Source organism: Meles meles, chromosome 12 (assembly GCF_922984935.1).
Source record: "Meles meles chromosome 12, mMelMel3.1 paternal haplotype, whole genome shotgun sequence".
Classification (NCBI taxonomy): domain Eukaryota; kingdom Metazoa; phylum Chordata; class Mammalia; order Carnivora; family Mustelidae; genus Meles; species Meles meles.
In genome coordinates, this window is record NC_060077.1 from 4,382,772 (window position 1) to 4,400,051 (window position 17,280).

At 39.1% G+C, this 17,280-nt stretch overlaps 2 protein-coding genes across 6 annotated transcripts in view; both read right to left on the reverse strand.

Annotated features, from left to right (window-relative positions):
* BICDL1 (BICD family like cargo adaptor 1) overlaps positions 1–17,280 on the reverse strand; it is a 104,514-nt gene that overhangs the window by 55,087 nt on the left and 32,147 nt on the right. The gene's annotated exons all lie outside the window — the stretch shown is intronic.
* On the reverse strand, positions 7,400–8,464 carry LOC123953855 (cleavage and polyadenylation specificity factor subunit 5-like). The gene has a single exon (XM_046024332.1). It carries the CDS (start codon positions 8,336–8,338, stop codon positions 7,655–7,657), a length of 684 nt encoding a protein of 227 aa, XP_045880288.1. The 5' UTR covers positions 8,339–8,464; the 3' UTR covers positions 7,400–7,654.

A 17,280-nucleotide genomic window follows, 5' to 3' on the forward strand; every position in this document is an offset into this window, starting at 1 on the left:
TTCTGAAATTATACTCAAGTAGCCTTGACTGAATTTTGTATGGCCCCAAACCTGTCCTATTAAAAGACAATTCTTGGATCACCTGAGTGTTCTCAGTCAGTTTAAGTGTCTGCCTTCAGCTCAGGTCAATGATTCCAGGGTCCTGGAATTGAGGCTTGCATCAGGCTCCTTCCTCAGCAGGGAGACTGCTTCTCCCTCGCTTGCTGCTCCCCCTACTTGTGCACTCTGACAAATAAATAAATAAAATCTTAAAAAAAAATTCTTGGTGTATTTCTAAAGAGGGCATAGCTCCTCTTCCTAATTTCATTATTAGAGATAAAGTATAATTTCTCTTAGTCTGCAACTAATACTGGCTTATTTTTTGAAATCGTAACAGTTAAGTTATATGGACCAAAAGCATGTAGGAAAGTTACAAAGTTAGTTGGTGATAAGCTATTTTCATCAAGATGCTTAATGACCACAAAAGATGAGAAATTGTGTTCCAGTATTTGGTGGTGCTGGAAGAAGACTCAGTGCATGAATAAACCATGGACTACTTTCCTTGATAAGAGGAAACATAACTGAAAAGTGGAGAATCGATCTCAAATCACAGCCACAGTCCAGGTGTCACTGACAGAAGGACAACCAGTCATGTTGTAATGCATTCGATATAACACATTATAAGTGCACATTTTCAAGCCAAAATGTTTGACCTGAATCCATCAAGCTTTTAATATATAGCCTGCAGTTATAGGAAACACCGGGAATAGAATAGAGAGCTAAATGTCAACTATGAGGGAGCAACCAGACAAATTCAGAAGCTGGAACTTTCTACAGGGCCACTGGCCCAGTTTCTTCAATATGCCAATGGAAAAGAGGAATTGTACTAAAGTAAATAACACTTGAGGAAGCAGACATAACGCAACAGATATAATGCATGGTCCTGGACTGCATACATCTGGATCTGCAAACCAAACGTAAAGGACATCTTTTGAGGTCAACTGGGGAAATTTGAATATGGACTTAGATTAGAATAATGAAAAGTTATTGGAGTGGAAAGGTAGACATCATAAAAAGCAGGTTACAAAATAGTATGTGCAGTGTATGATATGATTTATGTTTAAAAAATTACAGTTGCATTTACATATGTCTAGGAAACGGTCCCTAAAGATTTGCACTAAACTGTTCCAATGGTCATCTCTAGAAGGTAAAAATGTTTTAATTTTCGAATTGTTTCTATTTTCTAACACTCTTCACTACACATATACTGCTTTTGCAATAATGAGGCGTTAGTTAAAAAAAAAACAACTCATAATCTCCAAGGCTAGGGCGACTGGGTAGCTCAGTGGGTTGAGGCTCTGCCTTCAGCTCAGGTCAAGATATCGGGGTCCTGAGATGGAGCCCTGTATCGGGCTCTCTGCTCTGCTCAGCTGGGATCCTCTCTCTCTCTCTGCCTGCCTCTCTGCCAACTTGTGATCTCTGTCTGTCAAATAAAAAATAAAATCCTTAAAAAAAATAAAATAAAATCTCCAAGGCAGTGAATATTAAGTGTCAAGTAAATGACGATGAGTTAAGATGAAGCCATCACTGTGCTAGCATGGTGAGGGAAGCATTCATGGTGGAGATGAATTATCAGCTGGAAAAATGGGCATTATTTGGAGAGGCAGAAACTTACTTCTTTAACCCATCAGTCAACCTAAAAGTGACAACTATGTATGGAGGACAGCTTGGCAAGGCTATGAGATACTTGGGCCAAAAAACCCACTCCCTTTAAATTCTAGTCAGCTGCTTCTCATTTCTGTCATTGCTCATGATCCAAAAAGTCACTACCAAGAGATGAGCCCTGATTTATCCTGGCCCCATTTTCCCAAAAGATGCCCTCTTTCTGGCTTCTGAGAATGGAATGTTTTGCTTCTGAGAATGGAATGTTCTAACACAGGTATGTGTGGGGCCCGGTATACACGCACTGGGGTGAAGACAAGATATGGTAGAGGGAATTTTATTTTGAGACTGGCAGGAGAGCAGACTTAATATGGCTTACAAGCGAATGTGCACCCTCTAGTCTTCTTTCTCTTCTTTGTGTTTTGACCTGATTATTTTACATTCAACAGACATTTGAGAAGCACCTATTGCTTGACACACAAAATGTTACACACACAAACACAAAAGGAATTGTAAACAAATGCTGAACTCTAGTTAATGAGATAAATTCTGAGGTATTAAGGAAGAAGGTGTACTGATGTCTCCAACTTACTTTCAAATGCATCAGAAAATAAGATGGAGTGATGGATAGAATGATGGACAGATGTGTGATTAAAAAAAAAATAACAAAGAGGTTAACTGTAAAACCCAGGTGTTGGAAAAACAGTTTTTACTAAATAATTCTTTCAGGGGCGCCTGGGTGGCTCAGCGGGTTAAAGCCTCTGCCTTCGGCTCAGGTCATGGTCCCAGGGTCCTGGGATCGAGCCCCGCATCGGGCTCTCTGCTTGGCTGGGAGCCTGCTTCCTCCTCTCTCTCTCTCTGCCTGCCTCTCTGCCTACTTGTGATCTCTATCTGTCAAATAAATAAATATTTTAAAAAAATAAATAAATAAATAATTCTTTCAACTTTCTGCATATTTGGAAATTTTTAGTGTGGGGTACAAAGTGTATGGGGAATCTCTATACCTTCTCCTCAATTTTGTTGTGAATCTTAAACTGCTCTAAAAAATAAAGTCTTATTAAAAATTTATTTTAGAATGAAGTGTTGGGGAAAATATAAACAGCTTAATGCCTTGCCTACAGCTGGTAGTCAGTTCTGAATAAATGTTTGCTAAACTTAGGGAACAAAAAACAAGGTTAAACACAGTAGGCTTTAAATTCATATCTGAAAGCATGTTCCAGAAGAGAAATCTGAACTTTTGCTCAGAGTTTTAGATCCTCTAATTTTTTTTGTCTGCCTAGAGATAACCTGGGTATTTGTTATGCCCAGACTGTGCTCATCACTCAGATGCTATGGGAAGTAAGCAAAGGCAAAAAGAACCCCGGGGGCAGAAATGCAATTAGAAGTACTTAAGGGAAAAACAATAAATAAGAGAAAGTGTACCATTCTGTAAAAGAAGCACTCATAAGCATGGATGTGGGCAACTACTTCAGTGACATGGGCATAAACTCTGGATGTAGAGATGAAAGCTGAGAGTTCTAGACATACTAGCTTTCCTATATTCTAGTATGTCATCTAATGTTGGACAAGTCATTCAATTTGAAGTACCTCTTTTGTAAAATGGGGACAATATCCACTTTTTTACCACAAAGGGTTCTGATCATGGAAATGTAAGTTCTCCAAGTCTTAAAGCATATTTTTTAAAAGTAGGATCCATGCCCAGCATGGAGCGCAATGTGGGGCTTGAACTCACAACCCTGAGATCAAGACCTGAGCTGAGATCAAGAGTTGGACATTCAACTGACTGAGCTACTTAGGTGTCCCATCAAGCATAGTACAAACATGAAGTATCCTTACCATCTTGTTAGGTCTAGGTGACCCAAGCCCATTCCACTTTCCAAAATAATGCCCACCTCATCAGGAAAATAAAGTAGATCATCAATACTATTCCCTTTCTTGGGTTTTATCTACTCCCTTAATGAAGGTTAGAAATTTTCTCTAACTCATGGGGCTACCTTTATAATCTAGATCTTCCCTACTTGTTTCAAGCTCAATCCACTGGGCATATAGCTATTAATTCCAAGATATGTTTCCCAAGTGTTGAAGAAATATTAATTCAAAAGAAAGTTAGTAGATTTTAGTGACAAAAATTTCCAAAGTCAAAAGATTTGGGAAACATTGATCAAACAGATTTCTTTACTGTAAGACTCACAAAAATCTTTTAGCTTACTAATATACACTGCAAATCTCCAAGAGAGGGATACAGTATTAAATGTTTCCTGGACTCATTTGCCCGTGGAATCTTTTTTATTCCAATCTCTTTTTCAGAACTGATGCTGTAATGGCACACTGGGGAAAGCTGCTGTGAACACTGGAAAATTCTAAACATATTTACATTTCAATTCAAGGCTCCACTGATCACAATCAAGTTAAAAACAATAAAACCCCACTCAATTATAATAATGACAATGCCAGAGACTGTTTTATAGAATGAAGCTGTTGTCCTACCTATTGAGAAGAAAAATGCTGCTAACCTTTAGGTAAAATTACAGCTATGCAATTCGGGGCAGAGAAAATACTGCCCTGGGGGTTCTACAGTACACTCCATTCTGTACCTGCTGTGACCTTAGCACGTCTACCTTGTATGCCCTAGAGGAGATCCACTTCGGGCCTCTGACCACAAGCATTAAGAGCCAGTGTTTGAAGGCCCTGCATTCTCAGATCAGGATCTACCTCTTCTCAGCAGGCTTTGCTAGAGCCTCCTCACTAGTTTCTTGAATCAAGATTACTTCAGCTATCCCCCTGCCCCTCCCCCTTTTTTTTTCTAAAAAAAAAAAAAAAAAAAAAGACGACGACGACGACTGCTTTTTCCTAAGTTAGCTGGCTACCCCTGACTTGACTCCTTGCTTACCTGTAACTATGGAATCTGCAGACTTTCTCAATAGCTAGGTTCCTGGCCACTCCTGTCCCATTGCTGCCTATTTTATAAAACAACACATTTTCTTATTTTCAATATTAATTTGGGGGAATCAGTACTCAAATACATGACTCACAATGGACCTTTGAAATATTTGGTGAAGCCAATGAAATAGGAGAGTCAGAAGGTAGAGAGCAAACCCCAGAATTAGAGAGGTTTTCTTATTAGTTAAAACTCCAGTAAGAATGAGACTGGGAGAGACCACCAAAGTGGTATTCCTAATAAAGTTCCAGATAATGTTGGGAGCTACATTCCAATGACCAAATTAATAGTCATGACCTGGTGATCACATACTAAGAGTAGAACAAAGTCATTTAACAGCTAGTCTTCCAAAACAGCCAATTTCCTGAATGAATTCTGAATTAACAGTTTAGGGTCACAGTAAAGAAGGGTGAGATTAATACCCTCCACTGCCTCTATTAAAACTCTGTCTTAAAAACACCCGTTTACAAACATGACAACCAACATTTTAGTGCTTCTGAATCTGAATCTTTTTGCTGTCTGCCTACCTTGTATTATAACTGCAAATTTAGAGTAAACACACCTGCTAATTAGGAATAGTGGTGTTGAGAGATGTTAGCCTTTGTCTTGGATGAAAAAAGCTAAACTAGTCCTATGGGGACCAAAGATATTTTGGATACCAGCTACACTACACCCAAGAGAAAATTCTGGGGCATAAATTGTTCCACAAGGAAAGTCATATTTTCAACAATACCTGGGGAGTACAAATTAGATGTTTAAAGATTTCAAAGAAGTCTGAGGAAAAATAGCCATGATAGAACACAGAAAGTGATAATAATACAACAGTCTGTGCAGGATCTAGCTGATCAACTGTCTGGGTCTCATTTTCCCTATCTGCAAAATAGGGATAATATATAACTGACTCAGATATTATTCCTTTTTACAGAAAAGGAAACAATACAGTTATGAGTCTCAAATTAGAGGGTAGGAAAACAGACCAAACTTTAAAGCACAAAAATATTATTGCTAAGCAGTTTCAAGGTAAAGTGGAATAGGATGAGATTCAACCTTTATTTCAAAGGGACGGGATCCATCATTCTCATCCCAATTATTCATATTCTTTATATGGTTCCACTTTCCTCATGCAATTCCCATTAGAGCTTAATACCAACTCCAGCTGAGTTGGATGTGGGGAAAAGAAAAACTTTTTGTAGCCCCAATGCTCTGTCAGGCCACAGCACCGAAATCTCATAATGAGCCCATTCAGAGACAGCGAGTAAAGCAAGAAAGCCGAGCAGCAAGCTAAGGCCTTGTGACGGTGCAGCAGAAACCACCTTCTCGCACCCCACTTCAATACAATGCTGGGAAGTCCAGTTGGCTTCCTAACCTTGCTTCAACAGAAATCCATAAATTCCCAAGGTGAAGCAGACTTTTTCCCCCGTTACTAGTGTATTTCCTTGTTTTAGGTGCTTTACATTTATCTTCTACTGTTTTTGCCCACTTTCTTTTCCCCTTTAAAACATTTTGAAACCATATGAACAAGGCATATAATACCATTTATTAAGTTAAGCTCACTCATCAGTGTTTTGTACTTTTTTCTTACAAGATTTTTTTTTTAAAAGATTTTATTTATTTATTTGACAGAGAGATCACAAGTAGGCAGAGAGACAGGCAGAGAGAGAGAGAGAGGAGGAAGCAGGCTCTCTGCTGAGCAGAGAGCCTGATGTGAGGCTTGATCCGGGGAATCTGGGATCATGACCTGAGCCAAAGGCAGAGGCTTTAACCCACTAAGCCACCCAGGAGCCCACAAGATCTTATTTTTAACAAATCTCTACACCCAGTGTGGGGCTCTAACTTACGACTCCCGAGATCAAGAGTCCCATGCTCTACCGACTGAGCCAGCCGGGTGCCCCTTGTACTTTTTGATATACAGGTCTTCCATCTTCCACCAGATTACCTAAGTATTTCACATTTTTTGGTGATGTTTAAGTAGCATTCTAAAAATTCAATTTCTTCTTGGTATTGTTAGTATGCAGATACAATTCCTATTTGTATGTTCATCTTGAATTTTGTAATCTTCCTAAAGCAACTTATTTGTTACTAGCAGCATTTTTTTTTAAGATTTTATTTATTTATTTGACAGAGAGAGAGATCACAAGCAGGCAGAGAGGCAAGCAGAGAGAGAGGGGGAAGCAGGCTCCCCGCTGAGCAGAAAGCCCAACCCTGAGATCATGACCTGAGCCAAAGACAGAGGCTTAACCCACTGAGCCACCCAAGAGCCCCAGCAGCTTTTTTTGTAGTTCCATCACAGTTTGTACATGGATAATCATGGTATCTGTGAAAAAGACATCTTTACTTCTTCCTTTCTTTTCTGGATGCCTTTTATTTGTTTTTCTTTCCCGACTGTACTGGCTAGAATCTCCAGGATGGTATTAAGTGCAAATGGTGAGAACAGATATCCTTGTCTCATTCCTGACCTCAGAAAGAGGTCTTTCACCATTTAAATATATTGTTAGCTGGAGGTTTGTTTGTTTGCAAATGACTTTTACCAGACTGAAAAAGTTCTCTTTTATTCCTAGTCTTTTGAGAGTTTTCATCAGGATTGGAGATTAGATTCTGTTCAGTGCTTTGTCCATGTCTACTGAGATCGATTTTTAGTTTGTTAAAATGGTGAATTATATTAGTTTTTGAAGATTACATCAACCCTGAATATTTGGAATAAACCTCACTTGTTCATGGTTTTATCCTTTTATATACTGTTGGTTTCAATTAACTAAAATACTTTTTTTTTAAGAATTTTACAAGTTTAATGTGAAAATTTAAAAAAAATACAAATAGAAAGAAGTTCATATTCTTTAATGTTGTACAAAAAAGTATGAGTAGAACCAAAAGTAAATTAAACATTATCACATTTGTTTACACCACCATCTAGTTCTTCATATTAACTTTACTATTCAAACAACAGAGAGTAGGTAGCAATTTAGGGATTGGGAAAGAGATAAAAACCAAAAAAACCTTTTCTACCATATTTATTCTACACTGTGTATAGCTGTGCTCACAGAGACGGCTCCTTTTACTTCTCCACTGTGCAGGAATTCAGTTGTATATAAAATTGAACCTGCTCAGAAGCTGAGGGAGACTAGAAATGATGGGTCCACATCCTGGTGCATTGTCATACAATTCAAACAATGGTGCAGCTACAAGCTTGTAATTTTTAGGGACTGCAAACAAGGCTTTCTCTTGAAGTTGAACCAAAAACAACTTCTTATGTTCCTTAGGTTTTGTAATGTGTGCAGGAATATACGGGTACTGAGGAGGTTCAAAATTTGGTCTCCACCAGTTACCAATGCAGTCATCAATGACCCAGTCCTGCAGGACACCATCTTGACGACCCAGTATCTCTGTCATTAAGCGTTTTAGTCCTTCAACTTCATCTTCTCCTGGGTTAAGTTCACCACCAGGTAATTTGAAGAAAGTTGTTCCCAGCTGTAGCAGTAACACATGTGGTAGCCGGTCCTCATGTACAATCAGAACCCCTTCTACAGTCCTTCTCATTCCAATTTTATCAAATTCCTCCCTCATGCGCTGAAATCTGGCTGCAACAGAGCTGCCCTTCTCATAGAGGGGCTCTTTTGTACCAAAAGTATAATTGGTAAGAGGGTACAGGTTGATGGTGCGCTCCAGGGTGAGGGGCTTGGTCTGCTGGATGTACTTGTTGCCGAACTGGTTGACTCCCCGGGGCCAGCCGGTTTGTGAGCGATTAGGCGGCACCACGGACATACTGGCGAGCTCGAATACTTGCAGAGAGTGGAAGTGGGGCAGGCAAGGACACTTTCCCTTGCCGGTAGCGGTTATTTGCGTCCCCCTCAGTAGACGCCACCCGCCATTAACATGAGAGCGCAAGAGGAGGGGCTAACTAAAATACTTTTTAACGTTTTTGCATTTATGTTCAAGAGGGATATTGCTTTGTGGTTTTCTTGTAATGCCTGTCTCGTTTTGGTATCAGGGTAATACTGTTTGCATACAGTGAGTTGGGGATATTCCTTTCACTCAAAGTTTTTGGAAGAATGTGTGTAGAACTGGTATTATTGCTTCCTTAAATGCCTGGTCCTGGACCTTTCTTTTGCAGGAAAGTTTAACTACAATTTCAATTTCTGTAATAGATACAGAGTTAAGACTGCTCCTGAGTGAGATTTGGCAGTTTGTCTTTCAAGGAATTTTTCCATTTCGCTTAAGTTAACAGATTTACTGGCATAAAGGTGCTCAGAATATTCCTTATTTTCCGGGGCACCTCCAGTTCTCGGTTTCAGCTCAGGTCATGATCTCAGGGTCCTGATATTGAGTCCCACATTGGGCTCCGTGCTCACCATGGAATCTGCTTTAAGCTTTTCTCTCTCTCTGCCCCTGCCTACCTGTGCTCTCTTTGAAAACAAATAAATCATTTTAAAAAGAAATTCCTTATTTTCCTTTTATAACAACACAAGCTTATTTTATAATAAGGTATTGGCTAGCTCATTGTAATTCATTGAACACTGAACTGAAAGTGAAAAAGAGAATGGTTGCAATGGTTGTATAGGTACAGAATGGTTGTAAGTGTATTGGTTGTTTACTCTCATAACTTCATGGCTGCCTGGGAGCTTTGGCTTGCTGCCACTGCCCAGTATCACAAGAGAGTACTGTAATCACGTATCACTTGCATGGGAAAATATCAACTTTCAAAATGTGAAATATCAGTTCTACTAAAAGTGTATTGCTTTCACACCACCACAAAGTTTTTCAATCATAAACTGAATCGTCGTAAGTCAGGGACTATTGGTATAGGCATGTAGTGCTATAAATTACCCCAAGTACTGCTTCAGTGACATCCCACCAATTCTGATAGGTTGTTTTCATTTTCTTCCAGTTCCTAAAACTTTCTAATTTCCATTTTGATTATCCTTTTATCCATGGGTTATTTAGAAGTATTATTTACTTTCCAGGGGTGCCTGGGTGGCTTATTCAGTTAAGTGTCTGATATTTTATCTCAGCTCAGGTCTTAATCTTGGGATGGTGAGTTCAAGCCCCATGCTGGGCGCATGTAGCCCACTTAAAAAAAAAAAAAAAGAAAAAGAAAAAGAAAGGAAGGAAGTATCATTTACTTTTTTTTTTTTTTAAAGATTTGTTTTATTTATTTATTTGACAGAGAGAGAGATCACAAGTAGGCAGAGAGGCAGGCAGAGAGAGAGGAGGAAGCAGGCTCCCTGCGGAGCAGAGAACCCGATGCGGGGCTCGATCCCAGGACCCTGAGATCATGACCTGAGCCGAAGGCAGCGGCTTAATCCACTGAGCCACCCAGGCGCCCCATCATTTACTTTCTAAATGTTTTTGGATTTTCCAGAAATCTTTCTGCAACTGATTCCATTATGGTCACAGAACATAATTTGTAGGACTTGAATCCTTTTGAATTTATTGAGGTTTTTAAAAAATGAACCATAATATGGTCTATCTTGGTAGGATGTACACTTGAAAATAATGTACATTCTACCATTGCTAGGTGGAGTGTTCTACCAGGTCTAGTTTTAATTAGGTTAAGTTGATTAATAGTTGTTTCAAATCTTGCTTATTTTCTGTTTACTTGTTCTCTCAGTTGAGAGTTGTATTGAATTGTGAATTTATTTAGTTTCGCTTCTAGTTCTATTGTTTTTTTGTTTCACGTATTTTAAAACTTTGTTATTCAAGCATAAATGTTTATGATCATAGTGTTCTCTTGATCAAGCTCTTCATCATTACGAAATTACTTTCTCTATTGCAGGTAATATTCTTTGTATTTGATGTTAAACAACGTTGTTACTACAGCTTTTTTTTTTTGTTAATTTTTTTTAAAAGATTTGAGAGAGAGCGAGTGTGTGAGCAAGAAAGTGAGAGAGAGCATGAGCAAGGGGGAGGGTCAGAGGGAGAAGCACCCTCCCTTTGGGCAGAGAGCCCAACTCAGGGCTTGATCCCAGGAAGGCGGGATCATGACCTGAGCCACAGGCAGATGCTTCACTGATTGAGCCACCCAGGTGCCCCTTGATTGTGTTAACATGGTATAATTTTTCATTTATTTATTGATATTGATATTTTTGATATGTTTAAGTTCAAGTCTGTCATCTTATATTTATATTCTATTTGAGCCATCTGTTCTTTGTTCTTTTTTACTGCCTTTAAAACAGTTAATGGAGTATTTTTACGATTCCTTTTTATCTTGTTTGTTGGCTTATTAGCTATAATTTTTTGTAATGTAAGTAGCTGTGTTAAAAGTGTATAGTATTCATCTTTAACATCACACCCCTTTCACAAAAAATATGAGAACTTTACAGTAGTATATTTCCATTTCTCTCCTTTTGGCCTTTAGTCTATATTGCCATGCATTTTATTTTTATGTATGTTATAAATCTCACGATACACTGTCATTTTTGTTTAGACAATTATCTTTAAAAAAATTTATATAATAAGAAAAAAACACATTTATCTACATAGTTACTATTTCTAGTCTTTTTCACTCCTTTATATAGAACTAGATTTCCAACTGACATCATTTTCCTTTTGCCTGAATGACTTCTTTTAACATTTCTGGTTGTGTGGGTCTGATGAATTCAGCTTTTTTACATCTAAAAAACATCTATTTCACCTTCACTTTTGAAATATATTTTTATTAGGTATAAAATTGTAGGTTGACAGGTTTTTTTCCTGCCCCCAGTTCAAAACTTTAATAATGTTGCTCCAGGGGGCGCCTGGGTGGCTCAGCGGGTTAAGCCTCTGCCTTCGACTCAGGTCATGATCCCGGGGTCCTGGGATTGAGTCCCGCATCGGGCTCTCTGCTCTGCAGGGAGCCTGCTTCCTCCTCTCTCTCTGCCTGCCTCTCTGCCTACTTGTGATCCCTGTCTATCGAATAAATAAATAAAACCTTAAAAAAAAAAAGAAAAAAAAAGAAAAATGTTGCTCCGGGGCGCCTGGGTGGCTCAGTGGTTTAAGTCTCTGCCTTCGGCTCAGGTCATGATCTCAGGGTCCTGGAATCAAGCCCCGCATCGGGCTCTCTGCTCAGTGGGGAGCTTGTTTCTCCTTCTCTCTCTGCCTGCCTCTCTGCCTACTTGTGACCTTTCTCTCTGTCAAATAAATAAATAAAATATTTTAAAAAAAGTTGCTCCATTATATTCCCACTTGCATTATTATTATTATTTTTAAAGATTTTATTTATTTATTTGACAGATAGAGATCACAGGTAGGCAGAGAGGCAGGCAGAGAGAGAGGAGGAAGCAGGCTCCCTGCAGAGCAGAGACCCCGATGCGGGGCTCAATCCCAGGACCCTTAGATCATGACCAGAGCCGAAGGCAGAGGCTTTAACCCACTGAGCCACCCAGGCGCCCCTATGATTTTTTTTTTTATGAGAAATGGGATGTCATTCATATCTTTGTTCCTCTTTAGGAGTGTCTTTTCCTCTGGCTGCCTTTAAAATTTTCTCTTTATTACTGGTTTTGAGCAGTTTATCATGTGCCTTGATGTATGCAGCAGTTGAGTCAAATCAGGAGACAGAAATCACACATTAAAAGGGGAAATTTAAGACAAAGGATTAAAACTACAACAGAAGAGCAACTAAAAGAAATAAGAAAATCCTATATGGTAACCATAGCTGACTGAGAGTACCCATAAAGGACAAAAAAGGAAAGGTTCAGATCTCACTGGAAGATGGTATGACTTAGCCCCCCCCGCCCCGGACAGGAGAGAAGTTTGCTGGTTTGGCCAGGCCAGAGGTAGTCCTGAGTTGCTGGGTAAAAATAAGCTACCCTCTGGAGGAAATGGGAAACAGGTAATCAGAAAGAATGACATGCAGTGTGTGTGTGTGTGGGTGAGGGGCTGTGAATGTCAGTGGGGGCAGGAAGGCTTCAGAGCACAGGGCCACAGGGAAGTTTCAATTTATGTGTTGAGAACACTGAAAAAAGGACAGGGGTGCAAACACTGCAGAAAGACCATGTTCTGGGGAAGGCTCCACCGGATATCCTCACACCCACTCCTCCAACAACCAGCCTTCGCCAGAAACAGAGCTTTTGTCTCCTATAATGTCCCTCCAGCACCAGGGTCCTATATTAAGAAAGCTTAACACCATCCACTCAACTTTAAAGAAGAAAGACACAGAATTCCTTTTTCTCAGAGCATAATACTGAAGGATGCATCTGAAGCCAAAAGATAGTAAACAGATAAATAATAGTATAGTTTTCTTCATGTTTATGTTTGAGTTTCACTGAACTTCTTAGATCTGTAGGCTTATATTTTCTTTTCTTTTCAAGATTTTATTTATTTATTTGACAGACAGAGATCACAGGCAGGCAGAGAGGCAGGCAGAGAGAGAGGAGGAAGCAGGCTCCCCATGGAGCAGAAAGCCTGATGTAGGGCTCGATTCCAGGACCCTGGGATCATGACCTGAGCCGAAGACAGAGGCTTTAACACACTGAGCCACCCAGGCACCCCGTAGGTTTATATTTTCATTAAGTTTGGATAATTTTCAGCCATTATTTAAAATATTTTTTCGGTACCCCCTCTTTAGGAACTCCAAGTGCACATATATTAGGCCATGTAATGTTGTTCTAGAGCTTACTGATGCTCTTTTCTTTCTTTCTGCATTTTATTGTGTATAATTTCTATTACTATGCCTTTAAATTCCCTAATTTTTTCTTCTGCAATGTCTAATCTGCCATTAATTTTATCTAGTGCATTTTTCATCTCAGACATTGTTGTTTTGTTCCTAGAAATTCTGTGTGGGTCTGTTTTATACCTTCCATGTCTCTACTTCCTTTTGAACATACAGAGTGCAAGTTTAAACAACTCTTAATATTCTTCTCTGCTAATTCTAGTATCTGTGTCAGCTCTGGGTGAGTTTCAATTGACTGATTATTTTCCTTATGATGGATGTTTTCTTGACTCTTTGCATGCCTTTTATTAGATGCCAGACATTATAAATTTTACCTTGTAAAGTGTTGGATATTTTTGTATTCCTACAACCCTTCTTGAGCTTCGTTCTGTGGTATAGTAAAGTTACCTGGACACAGTTGGATCCTTTTTGAATCTTGCTTGAATCTTGCCTAACAACAGTTAGGCAGGTCCAGAACACTATTCAGTCTTGAGCTAAGTATTCCCTACTATTAACTCAAGACCTTCCCAAGGACTCTAATGCATCATGAATTACAAAAGTCTTCAGTCTGGCTGGTAGTAACAGTAGCTATTGGTACTACCGTGAGAGCACTGGATACCATTCCTTCTAATCTCTTTGAAGCCCTCGTCTTGAGGAGTTTGCTCAAATGCTTATGTTGGTCAATCTCTTCTGAGTGCTCAAGGGAGAACCTGTGCAGATCTCTGTGGTTTTGAGTATCTCTTGTCATTCTGGTACTCTGTCCCATGAACTGGCAGTCGCACTGGTCTCCCCAGACTCACAGCTCCATGTCAACTCAGGGAGTCTTTTGGGTTCTTCTTCAGTTCCTGCTCCTGATACCAGAGCCTGGAAACTCAAGGCAGAATGAAACAATTGCAAGCTCACTTCTTTTGTTTGCCATCTCTCAGGGATCACTCTCCTTCTTCCTGATGCCCAGTGTCTTGAAAACCATTGTTTCATATAGTTTACTATTTCTGTTTTGCTTTGTTTTTAAGTAGGCCCTACGCCCAACATGGGGCTTGAACCTATAACTCCAAGATCAAGAGTCACATGCTCTACTGACTGAGCCAGCCAGGAACAACAGTTTGTCTGGTTTTTTAAGAAGGTAAGTCTGTTTCCTGTTATTCCAGCTTGGCTGGAAATGGAAGTTACCAATATATCCCTTAGAGTTAATTAGAATCCACACATTGCATTTGATTCTTAGGTCTCTTAAGTCTCCAATTTTGTATAAATTCCCACCCTGTACCTCTTCAGTTTTTCTATGAAACTGAATAGACCCAGCCAGTTTTTCCTATAGGATGTCTACTTTCTATATGTGTCTCATTGCTTCCTTATAAAACCAATTAACTTGTTCCTCTAACTCAGGGCTAGCAAATTTTCTTTAGAGATCCAGAAAGTAAATATTTTAGGCTTTGTGGGCCACATAATATCTCTGTCATATACCCTTTTTTGTGTATATTTTGTTGTTGTTTTTACAATATAAAAATGTAAAAACCATTTTTAGCTCAAAGGTTACACAAAAACAAGCCTTGGGCTGGTTTGGCCTGATGGCTGGAGTTTGCTGACTCCTGCTCTCATCTCAGTATTATCTGTAAACTCAAAGTTAAACAAGTTCACAGAAATGCATTACAGGTGAAACTGTTTACCTTATACTGCATCTCAATGAGAAGCACATAATGTCTGGTCGTCCCACTATTTATGATGCCAAGACAGATCACTAGGTTAAGACGATCCTTCTATTGTAAAGTTGAAATAATCAAGTAATTTGTGGGGTATTATGTCCAGTTTTCTACCTTTTACCTAATTATTTTTACATCTAAGGTATTTTTGCCTGAATCAGTCATTTTCTCAGGAGTTGAAATGGTGATTCTCTAATCATATCATTACTTACACAATTATTAGCTGGCATTCTTATGAAAGAGCATTCCATCTTCACTTAGAGTTATTCGGTTACCCAAAAAGAAGTGTTCCTGGAAAAACACTGAATTATCTCCTTTTATCAATATTTAGAGTAGTGAGATAATATTAGAGGAATTTTTAATGTTGACAATTGTGTGTGGGGGGAGCTTTCTCTTTTCTGAGTATTATGGACTCAGATTTTTTAATATTCATGTGTGTGAGTTAATTACAGCCATTATTCTCCCTAATGCTCCAGTTCTCCCAACTTTTACCAGTGGGACTTCCTTCTAGCAGATTTCTGTGTCCTTCTGAAAAACTCCATTAGTTTATTTTGAATTGAAGTGTAATTATTCCATTAGATTGTGAAAGTTTTCTTGTGGCTAGCACAAGATGATGTCTCAGGCTCACCCTGTCAAGTTCCTACTACCTGGAATCAGTTGTTTTTCCAAAGGGCCCTATTTTTTTGTTTGTTTGTTTTGTTTTTGTTTTTTTCCAGTGGGGAATGCTACTTATAAAGTAAAATCTGGGTATTAGGGGTACTCATTATTACTAGTATTTCATTGCTTCTAGGTCCTTTGAAGACGAAGCGAGGAATAAAAAATTCATGATGAATTGTACTTATATATTCTGATTTGGGCTTATCCGTGCATCCTAACGCACGCAAAACAATCCTGTTTTGACCTCTTCCCTGATTACTCACAGTTATTTCTCATACCCATTCTCTTCCTAACATCACACTTGCTGTAACTATTGAAGTAATGCTTGCTAAATGAACACTGAAGTGCTACTAATTTTGTCCCTGAGTTGTATGATATTGCATGAGTTTTCTGTGAATCTCCCTGAAGAAAAATGAAGTGATAATGTCTTTAAAATAATGTGTACCAACATGCTGAGCATGACTGTTATAATGCCATATCCGTTATTTACCTACAATATATTTTAAAAGATTTTATTTATTTGAAAGAGAGAGAGATTAGTGAGAAAAGAGCACAAGCAGGGGGCGGGTAGAGGGAGAAATATGCTCTCCAATGAGCAGGAGTGTGATGGGGAGGATCACTCCAGGACCCTGGGATCCTGACCTGAGCCAAAGGCAGACACTAAAGGACTGAACCACCCAAGCACCCCTACCTATGAGATTAAAAAAAAAAAAAAAATTTGAAAAAGAATTTTGTTTTCATCAAATTTTATAACTTCTGAGCATAAGGCACTATGACTGACACTAGGGATACAAATGAGTCTAAGATGGTCTCTAATGTCACAGTCTCTGGGCTTTTATGTCCCGTTGGTGAGACACAGCACGAGTACCAGTACAAACGCAACTGCTGTTTACTACACCAGAAAGTATGCAAAGGACTTTATACACAGTCTACAATCCTAACAGCTCTGCAAGGTATATAGTATGAATCTGCTTTTTTTCCCCTTAAATAATCCCTATTTTTTCCAGATGAGGAAAATGTGCAATTGCAAACTCTCTGAATCTCAGCATAGCTAGTGATCAACAGAGCCAGAATAAACCCAGATTCATCTAGTGCCACAACATGAATCCATTTCACTATGCCACGGTGCCCTTTAAAGGAGTGATGATGGATGAAATGTGCCCTGACTTCAGCAAGGTTTAAGGTTTCTGCTTTCATTCCACATCACCTTCTTTCAGACACTGACTGTGGAAGACGGTTCCTCCAATGGCTAGTATCCCAGGGACTCCATTTTGATAAATTCCTTTACCAATGAAGGAATTAAGATACTTATAATGTTGGCTGCCGATACTAAATTAGGCAAGAACAGCTGTCACCAATCCTGGCTTCACATTAGAACAGTAATTCTCATCCTTAGCCACACATTATAATCACCTGCTTTTAAAATCCTGATGCCCAGGGGCACCTGGCTGGCTCATTCAGACGAGTATGGGGCTCCTGACCTTGGGGTCATGAGTTCAAGCCCCACGTCAGGTGTGGCGATTACTTAAATAAACTTACAGAAAATAAAATAAAATCCTGATGGCCAGGTCGCATCTCAGAACAGTTAAATGAGAATCTCGGGGTGGGGGGTATCCAGCTCAAAAGTGATTCTAATTTGCATTCAGGGATGGACTCAGAGCTTTAGAACACAAGGATAACATTTGCTATGTGACCGATAAATAGAGGGCAAGAAGACAACTCCT